The sequence below is a fragment of the Hibiscus syriacus genome, unplaced genomic scaffold (assembly GCF_006381635.1).
Source record: "Hibiscus syriacus cultivar Baekdansim isolate YM2019G1 unplaced genomic scaffold, ASM638163v2 tig00001644_pilon, whole genome shotgun sequence".
In the NCBI taxonomy this organism is placed as follows: domain Eukaryota; kingdom Viridiplantae; phylum Streptophyta; class Magnoliopsida; order Malvales; family Malvaceae; genus Hibiscus; species Hibiscus syriacus.
Genome location: NW_024061878.1, coordinates 214,099 through 237,827, shown reverse-complemented (window position 1 = coordinate 237,827; position 23,729 = coordinate 214,099). Strand labels below are relative to the sequence as shown.

The 23,729-nt window shown below is 34.9% G+C and overlaps 1 protein-coding gene and 1 pseudogene across 1 annotated transcript; both read right to left on the bottom strand.

The window, feature by feature from the left end:
- Positions 1-14,353: 14,353 nt before the first annotated feature.
- LOC120128726 lies at positions 14,354-14,820 on the bottom strand (annotated as a pseudogene).
- Positions 14,821-15,924: 1,104 nt separating this feature from the next.
- LOC120128716 (40S ribosomal protein S13-like) lies at positions 15,925-16,427 on the bottom strand. Its single transcript, XM_039146349.1, has one exon. It carries the CDS (start codon positions 16,414-16,416, stop codon positions 15,961-15,963), a length of 456 nt encoding a protein of 151 aa, XP_039002280.1. The 5' UTR covers positions 16,417-16,427; the 3' UTR covers positions 15,925-15,960.
- Between the last annotated feature and the right edge of the window lie 7,302 nt (positions 16,428-23,729).

Sequence of the window (23,729 nt, the reverse complement as noted above, 5' to 3'; positions counted from 1 at the left end):
AACCAGGCTTCTTCAATAATGGAGAAGTTGGCAACCTTGTTGTTTCCCGATCTAGGAGAGACACCAAATGCTACACCTTGGATTGAAAGTAATCTGCACAAAAGAAGAAGAATTGATTAAGTAATATGATAATTAAGAAATGAAAAGTAAATGGAAATGGAAAGAATTGAAATGGATAGAATAGTTATCAAAGAAGGGCTGCGGAAGTGTTGTAGAATGATCCTTCAAGTAATGATAGAATCGGTCTCCAATGGTGGTGATGGACGATGCCTTGTTGAGGATGAAGGATAATTCAAAGATGAAGAAATGGAAATTTATAAGTTGGTGATAATATAGGCGTGATATTGTGATGGAATATGGTGATGATATAGGCGTGATAATAGAGATAGACTATGGTGATGATATAGGCGTGATAATGGTGATGGACAGATTGTATCTTATAAAACTAAGAAGGAACCAATGCTATTAAAGGAGCAAAGACCGTTTCTTATAAGTTTTATAAGGGATGGTATGAAAGGACTTTAACCCACTAGTTTTTTAAACTAGGAACCAGAAGTATCAAGGTGAAGGAATGACGCCACAAGCTTTAGAAAGGCTTGCTTAATCGATATAGTTCTAAAAAAGAACTTGAAGAGAGAATAATCTCACAAAGGATTTTTAATTGATCAAAAGGTTGGTTTACGAATGAATGCCAAAGCCTATTTATAGATTTCTAAAGGCTTGGCCGAATAAATACATGCCTTTTCGGCAAAGTACATGTCTTAAAACGAAAATAAATGATGCTTGGATGAGGGGAGATGTCTTTGGCCGAATGGTTCCCATATCTCTTCATCTTGGCGCCAACTTGAAGCATGATGATGTTTAGGCCGAATAGAGAGAAGCCTCTTCATTTTGGCGCCTATTTCATTCACATGCAAAGCACATGGGTGGCTGGTCATGTGGCACTCACATGGATGGTGTAGAATGCTTAAGGCGTGGACTCCTCCATGGCGTGAAGATGAACAGAAACTTAGGGGTGACTTGGCATCAAACATGTGTCTAGGTGACATGGCATCAATGGGGCAGCAACTAATTATGAAAGGTCACATTTGTGTGAAACAACCTTTCATCATTTGAATTACTTCCCATGAGTTTGAGCTGAAGTTGAGCTGGCCATAGATGAAGGACATGTGTACAAGTCATAGGACAGCTCCTTGTGAAAAGGCACTTCTCGGAATGGCAACTCTTCGCGGAAAGGTACGAATCCACAAAAATTGACCTAGACCCTATTTGTAGTGCTCTGTGTGGTGAATATGATGGTGCAACTCTCCAACTGAAATGAAGTCTCTAGCTAGCTCAAAAGTCCAGCTCAAGTGAGCTGTGAACTCGGGGGTCAGCTAGCAACTTTTCACCATTTGTTCTTCATGATCTCCTGAGTCATCCTTTGTAAGATTTCCTAGCTTATTGACTCCAATTCAAGCTTTAAATCAGCTCCCATGATGTGGCCGAACATGTACCTAAAAAAGAAAGTATTTATAAGCTAAGTAATAAGATATAAATATGTGGTTCATAGATTATATTATATATCAACATAAAACATATTATATAATCTATTGTTTGGGGATGCATTTCTAAATGATTCAAAGGTTTTAATGCATTTGGTAGTAAGAGCTTTCCTGAAAAGTTTGGCTCTTGATCGAATTATTGGTCCTTGTGGCATTACTTCCATATCCTTTGAAGGTGGCGTTGGTGTACTCACATCACTATGTAAGACATGTCTTGTGTGCCAGCAAGACAAGATTGAGCAGAAGAAACCAGCTGGATTGTTGCAGCCTTTGCCAATCCCTGAGAGACCATGGGAAAGCCTTTCCATGGATTTTATTTCGGTCTGCCAGTTACCAATGGATTTTCTAGCATCATGGTAGTGATCGATAGATTTTCCAAGTATGGAACTTTTATCCCAGCATCCAAAGTATGCCCAGCCGAGGAGGCCGCTCGACTTTTTCTAAAACACGTGGTAAAGTACTGGGGCGTACCGAAAATGATTATCAGTGATCGGGACACAAGGTTCACTGGGAGGTTCTGGAAGGAGTTGTTCAAGTTGATGGGATCAAGCTTGAACTTCTCAACGAGTGTTCATCCACAGACAGATGGGCACACCGAGAGAGTGAATGCGCTCGTGGAGACTTACTTAAGGCACTATGTGAGTGCCACACAACGTGACTGGCCAAAATTGTTGGATATAGCCCAGTTTTCCTACAATTTGCAGAGGAGTGAAGCGACCAATCAAAGTCCATTTGAAATAGTTACCGGGCAACAACCGTTCACCCCAAATACAATCGCGACCGGATACAAGGGGCCGAATCCAACAGCATTCCAATTTGCCAAGGAGTGGCAAGAACCAAGAAGTGGGCGGATCGAAAGCGTCGGGACTTCAATTTTGAGGTTGGTGACCTAGTTCTTTCCAAATTAAGTGGCATCTTGCGCAACCCATATCACAAAGGGCTTGTGCGAAGATACGAGAGGCCGTTCAAGGTTCTAAAGCTAGTAGGCACCATGGCCTACAGATTGGAGTTGCCTCCAACCATCAAAGCTCATCTTGTGTTTCATGTGAGTTTGTTGAAGCTATACCATCAGGACAAGGAGGAGCTAGATCGAGGCAAGTCACACCGAGCGCCAGTCGGGGTAAAAGTCTCTTACGAGAAGGAATTAAAAGCCATCCATGCGTAGAGAGCCATTCATCGAGTGGGACATCGACCAAGGCTTGAATACCCTGTTCAGTGGAATGGGACTTCCCGAGAGTGAAGGAAGTTGGGAGCCTTCCAAAGACTTATGGCAATTCCGAGATAAATTGATCAGTTTCACTCTAGCCGCGCAACGAGGGCGTCGCTAGAACTAGTGGGGGAGAATGTCACAGATCGCCAGCCCATGACCAAACTCAATGCAATCAAGGCTGCCAAGGACTATCTTTACAACATTTTGGGCCTTCTAGAAGACCCAAGTGAGTTGAGCCAATCCACCTTGGAGACATGATAATTGTTTAGCATTATCTTAGAAGATAATGATACCAACTCATTGCCCACTTGTTGTAAATAGTGTAGAGCTCTCATCTTAGCCATTGATGTATTTTAATCCCAACCGTTCATTGTAGGGGACTCCAACTATAAAAGGAGGCTCACCCCCCCTTCATTTACACACCTCAAGTTGAAAAATACAAACTAGTATTCACTCTCAAATCTCTCTTCTTCCTTTGTGTGCCCATCTCTTTGTTTCCCATTTCCTTTGGGTTTTCCAACGTTCTAAGCAGTCTAGCCCCGTGACATATTGCACCAAAGTGCCAAATGGCCATTTATCTTTTATAAATACCATGAGTGGAACCCTTTAACGTCGTTAATACACCGTTATGTATTTTATTTGTAGCATTCTTTCATGTCGATTATGCACCGTTAAGCATTTTTTTTATCGCATCCTTTCATGCTGATAATGCACCGTTATGCACTTTCATTTTTGGCATCATTTCATGTCGATAATGAACCATTATGCATTTTTCATTTATGGCAACTTTTCATGCCAATAATTCACCGTTATGCATTTAACTTTCATTTTAGAGCAGTTTCTCCTCTAAAATTTATTCATAATATAATATTCATACACATTATAAACATATATTAAATACTGAAAAACATACATTAAATCAAAACCTTTGAGATGGACTCATTGCGAGTCTTCCTCCTCTCATATAAATACAATAAATCCACTCACATGATATACCTCCCCAGTATGTTGTACTGGCATCCAACTACTTGGTAACTTTATCCTTGCCCTTTTTCTTACTTGACTCGGGAGCTTGGTTATGATCTACACAAGTATCCAATAAGTACACATACAATACCAATGTTAGTATACTCTCTAACTTTTATACAAAAGTACAATTATTTTCAATTTCTATTACAATTTCATCCTATCTTACAATTTCAGGCTCAATAGATTGGTACCCCTACCATGGTGCCGATACTTCTATTATGATATCGATACTCCTTTTCAGTATCGATACCATTTCTATATTCTGGAATCCATGGTATTGATACATTTCTCTTAGTATCGATATCCACACCAGTACCGATACCCCTACTCAGATTTTCCATTTTTCAGCTCGATTTTCACCAAATTTTCTTTTAATTCTCTTACTTTTACCTCTAACAATACTCTTAAACTTAACATCACTTAATCCAACTAACTTTCCTCCATTTAGCTTCTTATAACATCCAAATTTTCTAAACAACATCTCAAAGCAAGAATCATACTACTTTTTCTAACATGATTTTAATCACATCCAATGCTTCTAATCTCTTATTTATTTTTTGACAAAGTTAAATATACTAGTAAATCTCAATAAAATCTCATATTTCAACATATCATTCAAAAACCCGCTTTTTTAAATCTCAATTAAATCATCCATCTCTTAGTTTTAATTCTATTTAACTCTTCCTTAAGCCTCTATAACACTCAAGGTTTCAAGAGCAAACCAAAAACGAAAGGAAAAGCTAGCTAGATGAAGCATTACCTTTGGTTGTGGAGGAGAGTACTTTCACGGGGAAGAAGATGAGAAATAAATTAGTGTATTTTTCACTTCCCCTTTTCATAAATACCTTAATTAAAATGGATTTTAAATCCATTACCCACTAAACGACCAAAATACCATTTCATTCTTCCATTCTTTCTAATTGGTCTTAATCACAATTTCTAAATCATTTTCTTATACTTTACCATTTATTCAATTTAATCCTCTAATTTTTTTAATCCTTTCAATATAGACACTGACCTGATATTTGGGGTATTACAATTCTTCCCCCTTAAGAAAATTCATCCTCAAATTTAAAGACTTTATGCTTTTACCAAAGCACTTCAACTAGAGGAATCGTTTTGCTGCGCCATTTCTTGATTTCTCGAGTCCAGATCCATATTGGTTCTTCTTCATAAGTCAATTATGATCGAATCTCTATTTCCTCCAATAGAAGAACATGTGATGGATCTGATCGATATTTCCTAAGCAATGACACATGAAAAATATTATAGGTCTTGTCCATTTCAGAATACAAAGCTAACTGATAAAATCTCATAAGGTCCAAAAAATCTCGGAGTCAATCCAAACCGCAATACTTCCTTCCATGGTAATACTTTCAAAAAAAAATTATTACCTTCTTGATATACAATCTCTTTTCTATTTAGATTAGCATAAGACTTTTGTCGATCGGAAGCTATCTTAAGATTGTCTTGGATAACTTTTATTTAGTCTTCCATTTCTTTCATTAATCCAGGGCCAACTAGATCTCGATCTTTTAACTCAAACCAATTTAATGGTGTTCAGCCTTTCACTTGCTGACATATCAAGCATCTCGCAACAACTTTGATATAGCTCTTTTCATACCAAGCCACCTAACGACTCTTTAAATCCTAATACATCTTCTTCCCGTCAAAGGACTATAGTGTGCCTCAGAAAGAATATATTTCTTCAGTTTATCATTATCGGGAATGCAAAGTCTTCCATGATAATATAAACATCCATCAACCCTCATTTCGAAATCTTTGAACTCTTCTTTTTCTACTTATAAAATTCTTATCAAGAAATTTTTGTCTTTCCTTTGTAGCTCTCTTACCCGATCTAATAAAAACATCAGCTTCATCTTTAATTCAGCCTACAATGCCATTTTCATTCAACACTAATCGAACATCCATAACTTGCAAATTTGCGAAAAAAAGGTTTCTGACCAAGTGCCTCTACAACAACAATGGCATTTCCTGGAAGATAATCAATGATCACATCATAATCCTTTAAAAGTTCTATCTATCTTTTTGTCTCAGAGTCGACAAGTACTTTAGGATTTTGTAATTAGCACAACTATAGCACCGCTCACCATACAGATAATGGTGTCAAATCTTTTAAGGCAAACTCGACTACTGCCAACTTTAAATCATGCATAGGGTAATTCCTCTTGTGAGTCTTTAACTTTATCGAGGAATACGCCACAACTTTATCTTTTTTGCATAAGCACCCTTCTTAAGTCGTTAGGAGATGCATCACTAAAAACCACATAATCTCAAGTTGTATACCCACTGGTGCCTCTATTAACATTCTCTTTATCATTTCAAAACTCTATTGGCTTGGAATACACCAAAATATCATCTATAAACACCATCACAAATTGATCCAATTAAGATTGGAATACTCAGTTCATCAAGTCCATAAATATTGCAGGAGCATTCGTCAATCCGACTGGCATCACAACAAATTCATAATGTCCATAACGAGTCTGAAAAGTTGTCTTTATTATATCCCTCTTTAATCTTTGGTTGGTGGTATCCTAACCTATGGTCTATCTTAAAGAACAATGTTGTGCCTTTCTATTTCTTAAACATATCATCAATCTTCGAAAGATGATACTTATTCTTTATGGTTACCCTACTTAACTGTTAATAATCTATGCATAACCACATAGATTCATCTTTCTTTCCGCTAATAACACAAATACTCCCTAAGATGATACACTCGATTTGATGAAACCTTGATCAATCAACTCTTTTAATTTAGCCTCTAATTCTCTTAACTCGCTTAAGTCATTTAATACAAATCATAGAAACATGCTCAATATCTTTATAACCATCAACCTTGAATTCCACCTCTTGATCTGAAGGTAACCCAGTTAATTCATCTTAAAAGAAATCTATAAATTTTCTAGTTATGTAAATATCATACAATTCTACTTAATTATTTGATTATCTAAAGCATTAGCCAGAAAAGCTATACATCTTTCTGACATTATTTTCTTCGCAATCATTGTCAATATCACCTTGAGCAATGATTTTGCTCTCTCTAACTATAATTTCCATATCCTCTGTATCTTTCTGAAATAATCATTTTTGGAAACAAACAACCTATACCAATATGATCTTAACTCATCAATTGATAATTCCATCAGATTCACCGGGAATATAGTCCCTGAAATCTTTATCGAATATTTACTACCTGTCCAACTCCCACTTACACCATGACCCATAGGGTTTACTGCTATCATCTCACTCGAGATTAAGTTGAATATAATACTTTTATTTTAAATTTCTTATTTTTTTTGAGGTAATATGTGTAACTTTTTTGGATCCATTGAAAATACTCTCGAGTAGTTGAAACATATTCTATCTCAACTATGAAAGTCTAAATATCCACATCATTTAATAAGAAGACTTGACAACTTTGCAACAATAACTTCATAGCAGTTAATGCTAAAATTACACTAGTAACCAAATTTACTCTTTTTCCTATCGTTATGAGCTTGACATTTTTCCAAGTTCTCGAGAATTAATCTCAATTCTAAATAATAATTCATTGTAGCATGGAATGGATAGAAAATCCATTTTTCAAAATTACCTTCTAAAAATAGCACTATCAAGTCCATAAAACTTAAAATTTATTCTTAGATAAACTTATAATCATTTGATTCACTAACAACTTAACTTTCTATAAACTTTTAGTGGTCAACGAGTTACCGCTTACTCATTTCCTCTTACTCAAATTAACAATGTTTTAAACAATTTAATGCTTCACTTAAATATTTCTCAATTATTTAAGCTTACATGAAGAAACCTCATAATCATCACTAGATTCATAAATCTCCTCTGGATCCTCATCTGATTCAACTTCTCTTATAAGTCGTTCAAACTTTTTAATGGGTTCCACAAATACAAAAATGTCGTTAAACGCTGGGGCATCCCTAGCAGTTCTACCCTTCTAAGGCGTGATACTGAAGTCATGTCGGATTCTCCTAGGTCAATTTTGATCTCGACCTTTCTTTTCAATATTATAAACTTTATTACCTTAAACATTTATTTTCTACATCTATTAGGACAAACATAATAATAACACTCAAGTTAGTAAGGAGTGACATCAATCACACACTAATTGACACCATATCAGTAACTTTGACAATCTTAATGGCATGTAATCCTTTTTCTCAATTCAATTAACCTTGGTTTCGATAGAGAATCGGCTAAACCTGTGGCTCTGATACCAATAAATGTAACAACCATTTTCCGTATACATTTTCGTACACAAGTCATAATTGTAACACATAACTTTTCAAAACATTCACTCATTTGTAAAACCCATAAAATTTTGTTTCAAAATTAAAACAAAACATTTTATTACTAAAATAAAACATTCGTTGAAACATATTACTAAAAATTATCACTTTAAATACATTCCATAACTTTTTTCTTAAAGTCGATTACATGCCAACAAATTTTCAAAATAAACATGATTGTCCTACTGTTACTGATGAGAGTCAACTTTAGATTGATGATAGTTGCTACTACACCCTTTACCCGACTATTTGTTGCTTTTTCATACACGTGAAATCAACACACGTTAAGTATTTACTTAGTGAGATATAATATTGTAAAGAAACTGCAATCATCGAAATTATTCTTATTATGCCCAGCATACCTATTTTTCTATATTTTTTTCTCAATTATTCTTTATTTACCCTATGTTTATTAAATGAGAAAGTAATGTACATGTGTTGCATCAAAGTGCCAAATGGTCATTTACCTTTATAAATACCATGAATGCACCCTTTTATGCCTTTAATACACCGTTATGCATTTTCATTTATGACATCCTTTCATGCTGATAATGCACCATTATGTATTTTCATTTATGGAATCCTTTCATGCTGATAATGCATCGTTATGCATTTTCATTTATGGCATCCTTTCATGCCGATAATGCACCATTATGCATTTTCATTTATGGCATCATTTCATACCGATAATACATCGTTATGCATTTTCATTTTTGGCATCCTTTCATGCCGATAATGCACCATTATGCATTTTCATTTATGGCATCCTTTCTTTCCGATAATGCACCATTATGCATTTTCATTTATGATATCCTTTCATGCCAATAATGCACCATTATGTATTTTCATTTATGGAATCCTTTCATGCCAGTAATGCCCCATTATGCATTTTCATTTATGGCATCCTTTCATGCCGATAATGTACCATTATTCAATTTCATTTATGATATCCTTTCATGCTAATAATGCACCGTTATGCGTTTAACTTTCATTTTAGAGCAGTTCATACTCTAAAACTTATTTGTAATATCATTTCCATACACAGTATAAACATATATTAAATACTGAAAAACATACATTAAATCAAAACCTTTGAGATTGACTCATTACGATTCTTCCTCCTCTCATATAAATATAATAAATGAACTCGCCTGATATACCTCCCTAGTATGTTGTAATGACGTCCAACTACTTGGTAACTTTATCCTTGCCCTTTTTCTTGCTTGACTCGGGAGTTTGGTTATGATCTACACAAGCATCCAATAAGTACACATAACATACCAATGTTAGTATACTCTCTAACTTTTATACTTTAATAATACTCAAAAGTATTATTATTTTCAATTTCTATTACAATTTTAGGCTTAATAGTATTGGTACACCTACCATGGTATCGATACTTCTATACTATGGTACCGATACTCCCTTTCAGTATCGATACCATTACTATATTCTGGAATCCATGGTATCGATACCTTTCTCATAGTATCGATACCCACATCAATATCGATACTAATTGCATCAGTATCGATATTGTTCATCGTAATTCTTTAAATTTAAACCTATAATATCGGTACTATTCTTCCAGTATCGATACCCCTACCCAGATTTTCCATTTTTCAGCTCGATTTTCACCAAAGTTTCTTTTAATTCTCTTACTTTTACCTCTAACAATACTCTTAAACTTAACATCAATTAATCCAACTAACTTTCCTCCATTTAGCTTCTTATAACATCCAAATTCTCTAAAGAACATCTCAAACCAAGAATCATACTACTTTTTCTAACATGATTTTAATCATATCCAATGCTTCTAATCTCTTATTTACTACTTCGACAAAGTAAATATACTAGTAAATATCAATAAAAACTCATATTTCAACATATCATTCAAAAACCCACTTTCTTTAATCTCAAATAAATCATCTATCTCTTAGTTTTAATTCTATTTAACCCTTCCTTAAGCCTCTATAACACTCAAGGTTTCAAGAGCAAACAAAAAACGAAAGGAAAAGCTAGCAAGATGAAACCTTACCTTTGGCTATGACTTTCACATGGAAGAATAAGAGAAATAGCTTAGTGTATTTTTCACTTTTCCCTTTTCCTCCTTTTCTTAAATACCCTAATTAAAATGGATTTTAAATTCATTTCCCTCTAAAGGACCAAAATACCCTTTCATTCTTCAATTCTTACTAATTGGTCTTAATCACAATTTCTAAATCATTTTCTTATACTTTACCATTTATTCAATTTAATCCTCTAATTTTTTTTTTAATCCTTTCAATATAGTCAGTGACATGATATTTGGGGTATTACAGCACCAGCCACTAGCGGCTGCAGCAGAGTAATTAAGCATTCATTGTCAAATGGTTGAGCGTATTTATAACATATACTACTTTGTAATCACCTTAACTTAATCATATATATATATTCCTTCAAAGAATATATATATTTCACGCATAAAATAAATGCATAATATGGGTATTGATGTAAATGTGTACACATGGGAAGCCAAAGTATAAATCATATAAATCAAATGGGCATAAATGTAAATAGAACATAGAACAAGAATTAAAATGTACATAGGACTGGGTTTTTAAGAACCCCGATTGAATGTTCTTCACAAATGAAGAACATGATGAACATTTGAGAGAGAAAGAGAAAATTGTTTTAATTTATTTTTGGGAGAAACAAAAAATGAATTGTGTTTCTGATTTTGGGGCTTTTATATTGAACCGAGGACTCATTCGGAGGCACCAGGATCCGCGCCTAGCAAATGGGTAGGGTATAATCGCCATCGCAGTCCCTACTTCTTTTTAAGTTAATTATTTCCTTTCTTTACTTTAGTTCATACTTATTTATATTTATTTTTAATGTGGCTATTTTAGGTTTTAATTCCAATTTACCTTTTAATTCATTTTCCTTCTACAAAAGCCCTTTAATTCTATTTCCCTTTTGATTTTTATTAGCTTTATTTCTGGCCATATATAGTTGTTGTGTAATTATTTTTTGTTTTGAGCTTTCATGTATGTATCCTTTTTAACTTGGCATGTTTTAATTTTTAATGTAGCCCACGATTCCATGACTACTTAGTTAGCCTTAATTTTAGATCATCATTTAGAATAATTAGGGAATTTTTTAAAATAGTTTCCGCTTTTGTTCGGGTTCTTTTTAGAGCCTTACTTTTATATTTAGGTTCGTTAATTAAATAATTTATTCTCAACGTAAATGAAGCCTTAATTTTAGGTTTAGTCTCTTTAATTTTTGTTTACTAATTAAAAATCTTTAGGTTTAATATTAGAGTTTCAATTTTAGGATTAGTCTTATTAAGTCTTTTAAAATCCATAATTTAGTACTTTAGTTAGATGAAGCTTTAATTAAGTTCAAAAATTGGTTGTTTGATTGTATAATTCATTTTCAAAAAATAAAGGCAGTGTTCATTTATTAGGCATTTAATAGTGTATCACCCGCTTATGCTCGGGGTGACCATTATCATCACTCGAAATAAATCAACATCATTTTCAAATTATTGCATTATGGTTTAAAAACTAAGGCAATATTTATTTAATGGGAATAATGGTAAACCTCCACTTGTGTCCGGGTAATTATTATTAATTCCTAATTTCATAAATATGCTTTTCAAATATGCATACATAATGGATCAAAAATTAAATAAAATCTCAAACTAATAATTTTCAATCTTATAACCATAGGTAATCAACAAGGTGTATCAATTTTGGGTATTGTGGGGTGCTAATCCTTTCACATGTAATCGACTTTCGAACCCATTTTGTGATTTCACATACCAAAACTTAGTATTTTTTATAAAATAAAATATTTTATTTAAAATTACTTGATTTTCTGTGGTCAAATTCGACTTTAAAAATGATTGGTGATAACTCTCATATTTTAACATCTTTCAAAACCAGTTATCAACCCGAAAAAGGTTGTTGTCACAACAATCATATCTTGGAACACTAGGGGTTAGGGTAAAAGGAGAAGTCTAGAGTGGTTCGGAGATTGATTTCCAATAAGAGACCAAACATTCTATTTATTCAAGAGACTAAACTGGAGATCATTAGACCTGTTTTACTTAGGAAACTAGGGGAAAAGATCTTAAGGGGTATATATTGTCTCTCTCACAAGGAGCTGCAGGTGGACTATTGTATTTGTGGGATGATAATTTCTTCGAGATGAAGGACAATTTTATCTCCAGAAGGTTCATAGTTATTGTCGATCAGATTAAGTTGAGTCAATTTCAATGTAGTTTCATCAAATTTATATGTGCCATCAATAAAGTCAGATAACGAAACATTTTTCTCATAATTACTTTCCCATTTGGAAAACAAGGTTGACGATGAGCATGCATTCAGTCGAGTTGTTTAGGAATTTCATTCAACATGCTATGTTAATTGATCTGTAATTACATGGTGGAGCTTATACTTGGTGTAATAACAAAGATAATCCGACGTTCGTAAGGCTTGATCAGATCTTAGTGGATGCCCAGTTTATGGCAGCATTCCCAAATATATCACAAAGTCTACTTTTAAAATCGATATCAGACCATAATGCAATCCTACTTGAAAATTGTGGAGGCAACTGGGGGTCGACACCCTTTAAATTTTATAATTATCTTCTAAAGGAGATGGTGGGTATTCTTAAACTCTCCAAAGTGGCTATCAAACAATGGTCCAAAAGTCATCATTTGAAGTCGTCCAAATTGATTTAAGTCTTGGAAAAGAAAATCCACAATATAGAAAGAGCAATGCAGCAGGGATTTTCGGACTCCAATTCAATGCTCTCTTTATCTAAATGCAAGGAGGAATTATGAAATCTTCTAGGGATTGAGGAGAGAATTTGGCTACAAAATTCCCATATGAAGTGGTGGATGGATTTATAAATCCTATCTAAAGTTCTATCTGAGTGTGAGAATGCTGCCAAGTTGTAATATGCTTGTCTCAAAGATTAAGCCATGCATGTGTAAGTATGAACTAAGACTGTGAAACTGCGAATGGCTCATTAAATCGTTATAGTTTGTTTGATGGTATTTTCTACTCGGATAACCATGGTAATTCTAGAGCTAATACGTGCAACAAACCCCGACTTCTAAAAGGGATGCATTTATTAGATAAAAGGTCGACGCGGGCTTTGCCCGCTGCTCTGATCATTCATGATAACTCGACGGATCGCACGGCCTTTGTGTCGGCGACGCATCATTCAAATTCTTCCCTATCAACTTTCAATGGTAGATAGTGGCCTACCATGGAGGCTGAGAGTGACGAAAGCTGATGAACTGAGATAACAAATGAAGAAGGAGGAAACTTAAAGATACAGAGATGACAAAATGAAGCTTTTATTGAACATTGAAGAAAATACTATGCCTACAACCTAATATAAGTATGGCTTATATAGCCCAAGTAACCAACAACCATAACAAACTAAGAACAAGCTAATAACAAACCATAACAAACTAATAACACTCTAACATTCACTCTACTTTTACACCTTTTAATTTTCTTCAAAATGAACTTGCTAAGTTGATCAAACAAAGAATGCAAACTTAATAAACTGTAATTCAACCGTCTTGCCATCTTGATGAACAATTTACCGGACAAATTCTCTTTCACCTAAAACATCTTCTTTCTTCAACTTTCCTCAGCTTTTCTTCTTCTTTTCAAGATTTGTTTTTCATCTTCACTTTCTTCCTCTTTACTTATTGGGACTTTCTTTTTGTTGGAAGCAAGTGGTTAAGCTACGAGCTCCCGGATGCAATCTAAAGCCTCTTTTGGGAAAGAAAACATCCTATTTTGTCTAGTTAAGGAATGCAAGGTTGTTAAACTCTTAACCCTCCCCAGAGATTTTCTTCTATGGTAACTTGGCTGTTAAGCCTCAAAGTTCCATGTCAAACTTTGGAGAAGAAGTAACAAGTGATGAAAGATACTCTATGAACACCTTAAAGCTATTGTATGATTGGAGAACCGAACATAAAATTGCATAACCAGCAAAATAGTAGATGCACTAACTGAACCACTCAATTGTCACCTTAGAATCAAACCAACAACAATTTGTAGCAGTAAAATCACAATACGAACAATCACACGAGCAGTAGTGAACCAAACCACCAAATATTAACTAAAACAGCATCTAAAACAAAATAAAAATTGATATCTGCAACAAACTCTATTGAAGCATCCACACCCGACACAGATGAGCTAGAAATTGCACGAGACAAATGCTGCTTAAGCAATAAGAGTGCTGGCGGTTGTAGATTCATATTTCTAGACAGGAGAAAGCTTCTTTGTTTTCTTGTAGTAGCGAGTGAGCCAGTAAATACTACTCTCAACAAGAATCAACCTGAACTTGGAATCCTTGTCTTCCTGTTTCTCTCCAGATACTTGCGGATGTCAACGACCTTCTTGATGAGGTGATACAAATCCTCAGGAATTTCAGGGGAAAGACCATGGGCCTTAAGGATACGCAAGATCTTGCTTCCAGTAACTCTCTTAACCTGAGCAATATCATGAGAATCACTAAGAATGACACCAATCTGAGATGAGGTCAAGTCTTTCTTTGCGAACTTGCAAATGTTTTCCTCAGCATCTTGAGAAGAGATCTTGAGCCAGTTTGGTGGGGTTCTCTTATAAGGTAGAGCTGAGGCAGAAATACCCTTACCGCAACTGTGCATACGACCCATGGTAACAAAGGATTTTCGATGAAGAAAACAAAAACAAACGGACGGTGAATAGCGACAGACGGTGGTTGAGGATTCGGTTACTGATCGGTGTTTAGAAAGAAAACAACAACAAACGCAAGCGAAATAAAGATGCAGGATCATCGGTGAATGATACCATGTGAGAATGCTGCCATGGAGGCTGAGAGTGACGAAAGCTGATGGACTGAGATAACAATTGAAGAATGAGGAAACTTAAAGATACAGAGATGACAGAATGAAGCTTTTATTGAACATTGAAGAAATACTCTGCCTACAACCTAATATAAGTATGGCTTATATAGCCCAAGTAACCAACAACCATAACAAACTAATAACAAGCTAATAACAAATCATAACAAGCTAATAACACTCTAACATTCACTCTACTTTTCCACCTTTTAATTTTCTTCAAAATTAATTTGCTAAGTTGATCAAACAAAGAATGCAAACTTAATAAGCTGGAATTCAACCGTCTTTCCATCTCAATGAACAATTTACAGGACAAATTCTCTTTCACCTAAAACATCTTCTTTCTTCAACTTTCCTCAGTTTTTCCTCTTCTTCTTTTCAACAATTGTTTTTCATCTTCACTATTCTTCCTCTTCACTTATTGGGACTTTCTTTTTGTTGAAAGCAAGGTGGTTAAGCTAAGAGCTCCCGGATGCAATCTGAAGCCTCTCTTGGGCAAGAAAACATCATATTTTGTCTGGTTAAGGAATGCAAGGTTATTAAACTCTTAACCCTCCCCGGTGATTTTCTTCTATTGTAACTTGGTTGTTAAGCCTCAAAGTTCCATGTTAAACTTTGGAGAAGAAGTAACAAGTGATGAAAGATACTCTATGAACACCTTAAAGCTACTGTATGATTGGAGAACCGAACGGAAAAATGCATAACTAGCAAAATAGTAGATGCACTAACTGAACCACTCAATGGTCTCCTTAGAATCAAACCATCAATAATTTGTAACAGCAAAATCACAATACGAATAATCACACGAGCAGTGGTGAATCAAAGCACCAAATATTAACTAAAACAGTATCTAAAACAAAATAAAAATTGACATCTGCAACAAACTCTATTGAAGCATCCACACCCGACACATATGAGCTAGAAATTGCACGAGCCAAATGCTGCTTAAGCAACAAGAGTGCTGGCGGTTGTAGATTCATATTTCCAGACAGGAAGAAGCTTCTTTGTTTTCTTGTAGTAGCGGGTGAGCCAGTGAATACTACTCTCAACAAGGATCAACCTGAACTTGGAATCCTTGTCTTTCCTGTTTCTCTCCAGATGCTTGCGGATGGCAACGGCCTTCTTGATGAGGTGATACAAATCCTCAGGAATTTCAGGGGCAAGACCATGGGCCTTAGGGATACGCAAGATATTGTTTCCAGTAACGCTCTTAACCTGAGCAATATCATGAGAATCACTAAGAATGACACTAATCTGAGATGGGGTCAAGCCTTTCTTTGTGAACTTGCAAATGTTTTCCTCAACATCTTGAGAAGAGATCTTGAGCCAGCTTGGTGGGGTTCTCTTATAAGTCAGAGCTGAGGCAGAAATACCCTTACTGCGTCTGTGCATACGACCCATGGTAACAAAGGATTTTCTATGAAGAAAACAAAAACAAACGGACGGTGAATAGCGACGGACGGTGGTTGAGGATTCGGTTACTGATCGGTGTTTAGAAAGAAAACAACAACAAACTCAAGCGGAATAAAGATGCAGGATCATCAGCGAATGATACCATGTGAGAATACTGCCATGGAGGCTGAGAGTGACGAAAGCTGATGGACTGAGATAACAATTGAAGAAGGAGGAAACTTAAAGATACAGAGATGACATAATGAAGCTTTTATTGAACATTGAAGAAAATACTCTGCCTACAACCTAATATAAGTATGGCTTATATAGCCCAAGTAACCAACAACCATAACAAATTAATAACAAGCTAATAACAAACCATAACAAACTAATAACACTCTAACACTAAGAGACTCAAATCTTGTGTTGAATCTATAATAAAGTCCATATCAGTTTGCTTTAATTATAGGAAGACAAATACTAGGTTGCTCCTTTATTGTGAACAAAGGGATCGACTACTTGAATCAAAGGGGTTGTTTTCAAAATAGATTTCAAGAGGGCCTACGATACTGGTGATTGGAATCTTTTAATAAGGGATATAAAATAAATGGGCTTCGGGGAGCATTAGTGTTCTTTGATATTTAATTGTATTTCTACAACTTCGATATCAGTTTTAGTTAATAAAGTTCCCACGGATAGCTTCTGGATGGCTAGAGGCCTTCGGCAAGGGTGCTTTGTATCTCCATTTTTGTTCAACTTGATTGGTGATTCTCTAAATCTCATGTTTTCAAAGGTAGTGGAATTGGTCCTATTTAGTGGTTTCTCTATTGGAAAAAATGACAAGTTTTTTATGTTATCTTATCTACAGTTCACGGATGACTTGATAATCTTCTGCAATGCATCGCTTGGCCAGGTTAAGAATGTTGAAAGGGCATATTTTTGAAATGGCTTCGGGTCTCCAGTTAAATCTTTCCAAGAGAGATTATTTGGAATCAATATCAAGGAATCTATCCTTGCGAGCTGGGTATCGTCCATTAGTTGTTTTGCAGGATCTTTTCGTTCGGATTATCTTGGCCTCCCGTTAGGTCCCAAAAAACATTATGCCTCCTTGAAACCAGTGATTCAAAAATTCCATAGCAAACAGTCTGGTTGGAAATCAAGCTCTTTGTCTAGCTAGCAAACTTGTGCTCATTAAGTCAGTCTTAACTTTCCTGTCCATTTATTTTCTTTCTACGTTCAAAATGTCCTCGGTGGTATCTGGGACGTTGAACTCCTTAATGGCGAACTTTCTTTGCGGTGGTACTGAGGATATGAATCGAATTCATTAGATCAAGTTGTTGACTGTATGTTTACCAAGGGTGAATGGAGGCATGGGTATTTTTGATCTTGATTTTCTAAACCGTGCATTGTTAGGCAAATGGATATGGAAATTTGCTAATGAAAAGGACAGCCTATGAAAGAGTGTAATCTGCCCAAAATACAACTTAGATGTCAGGTCTATTTTACCAAATAGCTCGAAGCTTTATCGCACTTCTTGGTTGTGGAGAAATGCAATTAAATACTTTTACAAGGATGATGCAATTGTCTCCTGTCTTCGAGACCATCTTCGGGTATAGGTTACTCTTTTGGTTAGATTCTTGGCTGTGCGAAGCCCCTTTGAAAATAAAGTTTACGATGATTTTTGCCCTTTCTTTAAACAGAAATGGAAAAATTTTCACAATTTGGCTCAAAAGGTCTTTCGGGCTGGGTATGGAATATACTTTTGTGAAGAAGGTTGTTCGATTGAGAGGTATGGCAATGGGATGATCTTTTGTCAATGCTGAATGGTGTCTGATCTAGTGATGCTGAGAATGACTGGCTGTCTTGGATTGAAGACGAGGAAGGCTCTTAATCGGTTAAATATTTCGGTAAGATTTTTCAAAATCGATTAGCCCTACCCCTTTTTGAGGCAAGTATGTGTGGTTGGGATTAGCTAATCTGAGTGGAAATTCTCGTTTGCAAGTGGTACTCAAGAGAGTTTTATGTCAAAGCTGAGTTAATGAAACGTTGGGATCTTTCTGTCGTGGATCCTCTTTGTCCCTTGTGCAGACTTGAACTAGAATCGGCCTTTCACATGTTTATCAAATGGAAGGTTTTATGGGAGTTATGGAATCAATTTCTTCATTTCTGGAACCTATCTTCAGTTTTTCCAGGTGGAATTCCTTCCTTTTTAATAGCATGGTATGATTTGTCCATTCCTTACATTTAGAGTCGATTTGGAAGTTTATACCTTGTGTTGTTATATGGTCGATATGGAAGTTTAGTAATGAAATCGTGTTTGGTAATAATAAGTTGGACGCCTCCCAACTTTTCTTCTTAGCGAAGTTTTAGCTTGTATATTGCTTTAAGGCTAAAGTTTCGTCTTCCCTGGTTTCGATTGCTAATCTTGTATGTGATCCTTCACTGGTGGATAAATATTCCTCTAGCGGATCTTCAAGTTTAGTTTCAGCGTCTTGGTCACCTCCTCCCCCCAGTTTTTGAAATACAATGCTGATGGCGTTAAGAATCGTGATTGGAGTCCTGGGGAATTGGTGGCATTCTTCGAAACCTGGATGGGAAATACTTGGGGACATTCTCTGAAGCAATCGGTCCGGGTCCTCTTGTTATGGGTGCACTCTTGGTAGTAAGTTATGGTCTAAAGTCTTTCTATGCATCAAATCTAAGAAAGAAATTCAGGTTGATCTCGGAATGTGATGGTAAAACTTCTTTGAACTGGATTATTAATCGGCCTCATGCCCCGCCTCCTTTGTTCGCCTCGTCTGTGATATTGTATCAATGGTTATGGTCTGAGCAGTCATTACGCGTCACATTCATCGGAGTGCCAACACTAGGGCAGATGGGCTAGCAAAACAATGGATTGGGTAATAGTGTGTTGTTTTGTTACTAGGTTTGATTGCAATCTTTACTGCTGTGACTTACTGTTTCTGTAATACTGCTGACCTTTGTTTTTAATTGTACTTGAATTTAATTTAGTAGTATAATATGAGGTACTATTTTCCTCATTCTGTTATTTATATAAAAATGTATGTTGATAATGAAGTATAAATGACACTCATAAAAAAAACATGTATATCTAATCAATATATGTTTCCTTTTTGCTTTGAAAAAAGAGTTCTTTTATTATTTTTTAGTGTTGAGAATTGATTTTATTCCTCAAGTTTTTTTGTTTTTGGGTTGCTTCAATCTTGTCTTATACTTTGGAGGTGGTGTTTCTTCATTGAAGAGAACAATCAAATGGTTGCTCAGTTCGTAAGTTGCATTATGTCGTTTTTTTTTTTTTTTTTTGCAGAGGCAATCTTAAAAAGACCTAAATATATGGCTGCATTGTATTGTCGAAGTTGTCTAGTTTTTTACCTGTTTGTTTTATATCCTTTTTCTCCAATTTAAATTAGGAAGGTTTTGAATGATACTCACAATCATAATTAAGCCCTTTTAAGATTACATGAATAAAATCAAATTTATCAAGCAAATATATATATATATAACTTATACTCAATTAAACCATCAAATAATCAATTAATCTATATTATTTATTTTTTTATCATGTAGTATAATGTTTTTAGGATTGTAATAACCCGATTTTGTCCTGGTTAACCAAAACCGAGCCCAAACCACAACTTGCCCACATTTAATCTAACCTAAACTATTTACCCTAACTAGGGTTGTAAATGAGACGAGACAGATCGCGAGCTATTCAAAATCGATTCGATCAAAGCTCGATAAATACTCGGATTGAATGGACTCGAGTCGAGTTCTTAACGAGCTGAAATGAGCTACTCGATATTCGACTTAAAAAGCTCGTGAGCAGCTCGAAAATATAATATATTAAGATTTTATTTAAAAAAATAAATTAATAATAATATTAATATTTATGTATTGATTTTTTTTTAAAATGCAGTAAGATTTTATGTATTTAAGGTTTATGTTTGAGTTTGAGTTTGAGGTTTCAATCGAGTTAAGTTTAAGATTTTTTTTTTTTCGAGCCTTTTTGAACTAGTTACAAGCTTCAGTTCAGGATCTCGAGTTCGAGTCGAGCTTAAAAATTTTAAGCTCGTGAATTTTCGAGTCGAGCTTCATTTCAGAGTTTTCGAGTCAAGTCGAGCTCAACAATACTCGAACGACTCGACTCGTTTACATCCCTAACTCTAACCCTGAGACTCCTACGCCGCCAGCCATCACAGCCACCCCAATTCAATTGGTCACCTCATCGGAACACACCTGTTCCAAAACAGTGAAAACAAATCAAATCAACAAATGAAAAAAAAACAAAAAATCAATCAATCCCAGAAAACTTGAGACCCCATATTTTTCGATGTCAAATCTCACCAATCCTAGATATAGCCATCATACCCATACACCCTACCCAACCACCAAATCGAGCCTCACCATATAACCGAGAGAAGTAGATTCAAAAGGGAGCGGCATATTCGAACGAGAGGAGAATCGAGGAAAAGGAAAAAAACTGAAACAAAAAAAAGAAAGTAGATTCGAAAATGGGCCTCACCTTTAAACAGTCGGTCATTGCATTGGAGTTTTAGCCCTTGTTTTTCGAAGTAGTTATCGGGACCGGTTACAACGGTGGTCGGAAGGAGGCCTTTTATCTCCCACAACAAGGATGTTCGAGAAGGAGGGAAGAGAGTTGAGAGAAATAATTTTTTTCTCTCTGCTATTGAACTGAAAATACAAAAGAAAAGAAAAGAAGAATGAGGGAGAGGGAGAGGGAAGCGGCGGCAGAAGAGAGTAAAATGAGTGTGGGCTAGGGTTTTTAGAAATTATAAAAGGAATTAGGGTTCCTGATATTACCACTTGATCAAATTATGTAGAGAGTGTCTCCCCTTTTTAATTCTTTCATTTTGGTCATCGAATGAAGGTTACATTCTCAGTATTTGTTTTGTATATAATTTTATTCCTAATCTTATCATATTTAGATGAATGTTTTAATTTTGAACATTAGTTTATGGTTTGTTCATTTTGGTCCTCAATGATATTTCTAAAAACTTATGCATAACTAGTATTTATGACCTAAAATTTTGCTTTATTTTCATTTTAATCCCTATTTGCAGTCGATGTGGTTTATTTGCAATTTCAATCCCTATTTGCAGTCGATGTGGTTATTTGCAATTTCAATCCTTAGTTTTATTACTTAGTTATGAACTGGTCTATATTTTAAATAACCAATGTATATTTTAGTCCCTTTTGCTTGTCAATGGTTAAAAAGCGCAATTCACGCTTTAGTTCCTCCTACGTTTGCGGTATATTAGCTTTGGGTCGCCATTTTGGATTTGGGTTAATGCTTCTAGGGACCCGTGTATTTATTATTTGCTCTGATCTGATTCTTAGATTTTTCATGGTTTTCATTTTAGCCATTTATATGTATGAATAATTATGTAATATATTATACTGTGGGTGTATACGTAGCATGCTACCTACTTTATTTGTATTCTATTTTGCATATCCGTTATATTACTTAACCCTTATTTATATTTACACATATTTTATTATTTTTCGTTTATCCATTTTTATTTTATTTGTTTATGTTTATTCATTTTAATTTATATCATGCATTAATGTATTTTAGAATTATTTTGCTCGAATATTTTCAAGAACACTTGTGGTAGAATGGGTGTTAAAAGAATAAGTTGACAGAAGCAGTGCGATTTAATAGGACATTCAAATGAAAAGATAACTTGAAATAAATCAGATTTCCCCTTGATAAATAATTTGAAATAAATTAATCGGTTGTTCAAAAAAAATGATCTTATTTTAATTTTTGACTTGATTTCACAAATTCCACTGCAACGACAACGTATAAGCGATTAGGTGTCAATTTCGAACGCTGTGGGGGAGCTTACCATTCCCCACACGTAATAACTCTTGAACCTTTAAAAATAAATTTATGGCAAAACATAGACATGTTTTGTCTTAAAAATGATTTTTCATAAAATTATTTAAAAAGAAATTTTTAGGTATTCGACAGGTCAGTGGCGACTTCGAATTTCAAATTAAATCAATCTTCATAAAAAAATCCCTAATTTTCTAAAATAAAGTCATAATTATTTTAAATTCTTAATTTTTTTCAAAAAATTATCATGACAGCTTGGAGACTCCATTTGAAACTTTCGAGAGTCAAGCCATTAATCACTTATACATTGTCTTTGTACTGGAAAATATAAATTCAAGTCTATAATTAACCTATGATTCTTTCTATTCAATATTGGTTAATTTATTTTGAATTATTTATTAATAAATGTACTATTCTTTGATTTTTTTTTTCAGCTTCATAAAAAATTTAAAAGGTGATTCTTTGATTTTGGATTTTTTGAGGTCAAAGACTCGTATGTTCCTCCTCACACACGCCACGTGCACTAGTATGACATAACCTCTATACCTGAGTTCCATCCCAATTAAGTAGGGGTGAACACTATGCTTTCGTGTGAATTTATTCCCTATACAAGCTATAGCGATTAATCTTTGGGATACACGCCTTATACCTTCGTGGGAATTTATTTCCTTGTATGGGTATAGGGAAGTGGATTCCCTCGAATTGAACTCATTCCATGTGAAGCCTATAATGGGTGAGGATCGAGGGTTTAGTGGCCCAAGGGGCAGAAATATCAAGGAAAATTCAAGTATCCTTTCCTCTAGAGGCAAAACCATGCATATAGTGAACTATAGAATGGCCACCCTAGGTAGGGCCACACTTAACCTTTTTCAGTCAGTAGGTATCGAAATAAGCGTACACCAAGGAGGAACGACTTTGAACCTTCACCCATTGCTTTAAATTCATAGAATAAAATTCTTTTCGAATAAAAGCATGTGAACTAGATATATCGTGGCTAGGATTATTTTCTTAAAAATAAAACATGTCAGGTAGAAAGCATGTCCTCGGTAAAATTGCTATTTAATAAAAGGAGAAAATAACTTCAGTGACTGAAAATGCTTTATAATATACGATTTTAACCAACTTTTTTTGGATTTGCAAAAATAACCAACAAAATCGCAACGCGGTTTCAAATTCGCAACACGAACTCCAATTTCGTAACACAGTTTCCAAATTCGCAACTCGAACATGGAAATTTTCGCAACGCTAATTACCGATATAGGTAAACAATTTGCAACGCGAATTTCATTTTCGTAACGCGAATTTCGCAAATCGAATTCTCCAATTTCATAACTCAATTACCGATATAGGTAAACACGGTAGAAAAAATCAGGTCAAAAATCCGAATTCGCCAATTTGAAAACTGAGTTGCAAATTTGGCAAATTCGTGTTGCGAAATATA